This window comes from Sinocyclocheilus anshuiensis, unplaced genomic scaffold (assembly GCF_001515605.1).
Source record: "Sinocyclocheilus anshuiensis isolate Anshui unplaced genomic scaffold, SAMN03320099.WGS_v1.1 scaffold431, whole genome shotgun sequence".
Taxonomy (NCBI): Eukaryota; Metazoa; Chordata; class Actinopteri; order Cypriniformes; family Cyprinidae; genus Sinocyclocheilus; species Sinocyclocheilus anshuiensis.
The window spans coordinates 539872-546181 of NW_015551065.1; the positions used below are offsets into that span (position 1 = coordinate 539872).

Below are 6310 nucleotides of genomic sequence, written 5' to 3' on the forward strand. Positions count from 1 at the left end.
TTATGCAAATCTTCCCACATCGTGACGTAGATATGTGGGGGCGTTAGAACGAGGCGTTTTAGGTAGGTGTGGCTGATTCTTAACTTTTATAAAGAATATCTCTTTGGATTTGAGACTTTAGTCTTTGCAACTTTACAGATCTTCTTTATGCACCAAGAGCTTGTAACACTCCAAAGAGAAAGGAAAAATTGAAATCGCATCATATGACCCCTTTAAAATTCTTATATACATTTTTTTATTTTTAGCATACAACTCATAATGAAACAGACAATCAATCAAGAAACTGACAGCCTTAAATAAGTGATTTCTACACTGAACACATGGAGAAATCAAGGGAGAAAGAGGGATTACTGATATCCCACCGCAGATCCGGGCACACAAGCACCCTCCTCAGCAAGGTGCTGTACTATGAAACTCTGCAGTGAAAATGGTTTAAGTGTTATAGCTAAAGCTAAACACTTAGAGCTAAACAGCAGCGCATCTCCATGCAGACGAGCAAAATAAAAGTGCAACAAATTCTACTGACATAAACGTCTTTTGCTGTACCACACCAGTGTAAAATACTTCTAGTGAAGCACTGTTTGATTTTAAGAGAGAAAACCTTTAATCCTTCGTTTCTATACACATGTAATTTGTTCAAATAGACTGGTTTCATGCTCTTCTGTGTGAGTGAACAAGACTACCAATGCCGTATGTGCATTACTTTTAATATGTGGTGCATTTTATTTAGTGCATTACATTTAATACAACCATATTTACATCTATTTCATTTAGCACTTAATTTAATTTCATATGCTATTTTTAAATAAATATAAGCTATAAAAAATCCATAATTTTATGCAAAAACATTTTGTATGCATATGAGATTCTTACAGGAGACCCTTTTTTTCGTAAAACAAACTGCTTGTATGCATGTATGGATATATGCACTATGTACTATTTGTTTAGCTCAAAACTGATCTTTAGCGATACATTATTGCACATCCCCTGCTTTTCTGACACATTATAGTTTGAATAGACTGAATATCATTTGAATTGTGTAATATACAATTTGTTTAAACTGATTCTAATTTAACTGAATTAATTGTTTTTGTATTTTTTCTATGCACAAAATATGATATTTTTTAAAGTAAATATAAGACAAAATAAATTTTGTAAACAGGTTATAATAACAACTGACTCCACAGTTTTTTGAGTGATTGATATAATATTTGTGTATGTACTAAAGCTCGAACTCTTGCAAGGCTGATGCTTAAAGGGATAGTTCACCCAAAACTGAAAATCCTTTCGTCATTTACTCACATCCAAGTTATTCCAACTCTGTATGAATTTCTTTCTTCTAATGAACACAAACGAAGATATTTTGAAGAATGTGTGTAACCAAACATGTAATAGACCCTACTGACTTTAACAGCATGGAAAAAAAGACCACAGAAGTCAATGGGGACCAGCAACTGTTTGGTTGATGAAATGTATGAAATTAATACAGGTTTGGAACAACTTTAGGATAAGTAAATGATGACAAAAAATTATGTTTGGATGAACTTTCCCTTTAACTAAGCAAGGTCGCTTTGTTTTAATTGTAGGTACATTACAGATCTGCATCTAGGGCCGTCACTACTGGGGTGAAAGGTGGTGACGATTATAACCGACCGGCGAACTCAACCGACTGGCTGAGGCCAGACTAAAAAGACGCTCAGGACAGTTGACGGGCCACTGCTGCGCATAGTCAAGCAAGCTTATCATTTGCACGTGTTTTAAAGCCTTGCCAGTTTAAACATTCAACAGAGTTTAAAGCATTCAAACACAATACGCGGAAAACTCAACTGAGTACTCGCGCGCCGTGTTCGGTGCGCACGCAGAGAGCCGCGTCTCATGGACAGCAACACCGAACCGAGCTCTCCTTCGCGTCCTCCTGCACCTGAACGAACAAATACAAATCGCAGTTTAAACATGCAAACAGAAAAAGATGTGAAAGAGCCCAATTCAGCACCCGCGCGCTGTGTTCTGTGCGCACAGGGTGCATGCAGGGAGACGTGTCAAAGAGCTTGAACACCGAATTCCCCTCTTCTTGCTCTTGTACCGACAAATACAATACAAATACCTGTCTTGGAGAGTATCCTCGAAAAAAACTGTCGGTTATGTCTTAAGTAAACCGTGGAGAAAGAAATCGGATGTGTACCATTATAATAGATGCATTGTCTCTTAAAGTGACCGCGCCTAATTTATTAGCTGCTGTAATGTTAATCCAAGAAAATGAAAGAAATAAGATCACTCACTGCTCTTGACTGAATTACTTTGTAGTCTTAACAAGAATTAATCCACGGTCAAACCAAAAATTATTCAGACACCAGATATAATTTTTAGTATTTTTTTTTTTTACTAGTGGGTGCAGGACACTATAGTTCATTTATGTAAGTGAGTATAGCAAAATAAAGTAAACTGTGACATATTATATCCAAAAATTCTTCATACAGTGGACTACCAGTAAAATTGATAAAACAATTTGGGACCAAAGATTATTCAGACACTTTGACCTGACCATGTTTTGCTTAAGTGTTTTTTCTTTAATTGCTAATGCGACCTTTTTACACCACAGAATGAACAAAATTAAGCATTGCTTGGTAATTGGGCATTAAAGTATTGGTAGTTGTGTAAATATTGCCATACTAACAGTTGTCTGAATTTTTGGTTTATTGAAATCCATTACATACCTTTATATCAAAGTTATCTGATATTATCAAGATTAATTTGTTCTGACACAGTTTAACTCTGAGTTCTTGTCATATTTTATTACCATTTAACCATAAACTGTGATAATGTGAGAAATGTACAACCTGCACTGGGGCCCCACAAACCCCAGCTACGGCCCTCTTCTCTCTTTTTTTCATGCCCATCAGTGTGTATAGAATAAATGCAGTTTCAATGATTTCTTCTCAATTTCTTTTAATTTAACAGAATTTTTATATTAAAATATACAAACTATAATAACATAAAACATAAACACCAATGCTGGGATAATTCCAACAGACTCTCGTGTTGGGCCGTTTTGTGCCAGCGGACCCTCTCGAGGGGAAGCACCTCACCTGTACATGCACGCGTAAACAGCAGCGGATGCCTGGCCCTGCGTGTTCTGCTGCTATCCCAGCATTAATATCTCAGTGCTGTCCCCCTCCCTTCATCATGTCAACTTATCTGTCTTCCCTACCTTGCGCTTTTTATCCCGCGAGCGGCTCCTTTTCTTCGCCTTCTCCTCCTCTTTCTCCTTCCGCTCCTGTTCGGCGAGCGCCTCTAAATCCTTATTCTTGCGCAGATGTTTGGCGGCTTGTGCCATAGTGCCGTTAACAGCTGGCGAGCGCCGTGACGGGCTGAGATGGCTCTGTAGCTCCGGTGATGGATGCTGGTGGTGTGGATATTATCTCAGTTCCTCTCATCCAGTCCTGCAGCACTGGAGTGAGCGTGTGCGCCGCGTCTCCCTCTCGCTCTCTCTTCTCTGTCTCTCTCCTCCGCTGCAGCACTAGTCAGTCAGACAGACCTGAGAAGGCTTCATTGAGAGGGATAGCCTACTGCTGCAGTACTGCGCACCTCTCTCTCTCTTTCTCTCTCCGCCAATATTCTCGTGTCTTTTTTACGTCGATCTCTCACTCTCGCGCCGCTCCTCTTGTGGAATTCAACCTGCACACTTTTTCCCTCTTACATGCACCTTCTGTGTTATATCCTCTCTGGCGTCCTACCTGCAGCAATTAACAAACAAATAGAACGACAAACACTTAAGCTTTCTGGTGGGCTGCATCCATTTTTGGGACCTTCATACATCAATTCTGATAGCAGCAAACCCGTATGGCATTATACCAGCAACACAGGACACCCATGAGCAGCTTGTTACTCACTCTAGTGGGTTTGGGATGGACTTTTACAAATTAACTGAATACATAATTTAATCTAACTTAATTTAATATTTTTGTCCATATAGGCCTACATACACTCTTAATAGGTTCTGTTTCACAGCGATGCTAAGAGAAAAGAACCTTTTGTTTTTGGTTCCTCAAAGCCCCTTTTAGTGAACAGCTCTTAAAATAACAATTTTTCCTTCACGCGATGATCATTTTAATAATCGAAATGAACATTTTTTATTTTATTTTGCAAAGCGGAAGTAAGCTATTTTATCTATGAATGTGCAAGACTTCCAATTCATTAGCCCGCGATAGGGAAATAAATGCCATGACACTCTAGATTGCGCAGGCTGATGGGTCCTTAACGCAAACTGATGATATTCACAGTGTTAAACTACTTGGCACAAGCTGATTGGTTCATGTTGCAAACGCAGCCAATGTGCTTGCGGCTTTACATTTAAATGGCTGGTTAGCATTCACTAGAGCATTTAACAGTGCACTTTCAGAGTTCCTCTGAACCCTCCATCTTCCCCAGCTCCACCTGTATAGATCTGCTACTGGTTATTTTATATATTTGTCCAGCAGCAGTATGTCTTAAATACTCACAGCACTATATTAGTGTATGTATTGGCAGTAGCAAGTTCCTGTCTACATCAACAGCAATAATCAACAGCAGCAGAAATTCATGAGCGTAGTAGATATATTCCGATCTAGATCCATTACCATGCTAAAATCTTCAGAGAGTTGTCATGATAAAACTAAGATTAACAAAGTGCGGAAAAAGGTAAAACTATTTGCACTACAAACCAGTGTGTTTATGATTACAATAATACAAGTAATATGATAACAAATACCAGTTTTCATTATTAAGCCATATAAGGGAGAGTTTTGTTCAGCTAAAATAAATGGAAGCGAATGACACCGGAAGTCATGTACATTCTAGTTACAAATGACCTTACGTTAAAGAGCAGGTCATATGGTATTTTAAAGTGTCCTAATATTGTGTCGGAGTCCCCTACAACAGGTTTAAATGCACCTAAGGTCAGAAAACATTGTAATTTTCTCAGAATATACATTTATTATTAGAGTCATTTGCCAATGATTTCGAAACGATTCCTTCCAAGCAAGTTCGGAGCAAAACCCTCCCTTCCATAAGCCTACTCTGCTCTGATTGGTCAGCTGGCCAAGCCTGTTGTGATTGGCACAGAGAGGAGTCCTTGAGCAAGTTAGCAAGCGCTACCATTGACAAAGCACCTTTACATAAAACAATAATATAGTGCTCCAATCCGTTCTTATAATAATGACATAAAATACAAAACCACTTATGCAAGCGAATCGTGCCCACAGCTAAAGTTTAGCTGCTAAACTGTGAACACTTAAAACAATAATGGTGGATACGTTAGCCGAGTGCTGCTAACGTGACTAACTGATGAAACAATACAGTTTGTAAACCAAAATATGTCTACTGTATAGTTTGAAGAATGACAGACAAAAGACGTTCTGTCTTAACTTTTAATCAGAACAGCTGTATCACAGGCGCACCAGCCTAACTAATGCCTGGTTCAGACTACACGATTTGCTTGACATAGGGTGTCGTGGAGATTCGTAAACGACAATGGGCGTCATGATGTAAGATTCCATCGTTTCAGCACGTGTAATGTGTCATAGTGGACGACAACCGATTCCGCGTCTGCGATGCTTCAAGACATCAAGACAGAAATACTAGGATGTTTAATTTTTTTTCCGTCGTCCACGACGAGTTTTGTCACATTGGTGACGTTGACCAATAGCAGCACAGAAGCTCTTTCACAAGATTTTAGGAGTCAAAATCGTGTAATCTGACACAGTGACTGTTGTGACTGACAAAAAAATAGTGTAGTCTGAAACAGGCTTAACTCGCTCATCTCACCCGCATTAACCCTATAACTGACGGTGCAGCAAAATAAACAGCAATTTCACAATGATTATAAAGTCTGTGTGCTACACTACATTCTTTATTATTAAACGAAGTAATTAGAACAACGACAGTTTACATTAATCTATTTCAGTAAAACAGTAATATCGTGCTTTACCTGGAAACCTAAAGCTGCACTAGGTATACATCACATATTAGCACAAAAACTTGATATTTTGAGCATTCAATTGAAAATGTACACATAACGTATCAATCGTACTTACAGGGTGTGGTTCAAAGAGCTCGTTAGTCCAAATTAAGAAGATTAGAAGCCAATGAAGATAAAAGCCAAGATTAGAGAAGCAGTCCTTGGTAAAATGACATGCACACAACAAAAGGTTCGAATTTTATTTCTGTGGCATCCTTGAACACAGCGTCTTCTCAAAATGATGTAAACACACTAACTAGCGGAAGTGTTTGTGGGCAGGTCAGAGTGTTCGTATTTCGCGGGCAGGCGGGGATT

At 38.8% G+C, this 6310-nt stretch overlaps 1 protein-coding gene across 3 annotated transcripts in view; it reads right to left on the minus strand.

Annotated features, from left to right (window-relative positions):
• LOC107662058 (ankyrin-1-like) overlaps positions 1-3474 on the minus strand; it is a 142162-nt gene extending 138688 nt beyond the window's left edge. For all 3 annotated transcript variants that reach the window (XM_016451921.1, XM_016451923.1, XM_016451920.1), the window contains exon 1: positions 3209-3474. In XM_016451921.1, coding sequence (XP_016307407.1) covers positions 3209-3334 — 126 coding nt within the window. In that variant the 5' untranslated portion in view covers positions 3335-3474. The remainder of the gene's footprint in view (positions 1-3208) is intronic.
• Between the last annotated feature and the right edge of the window lie 2836 nt (positions 3475-6310).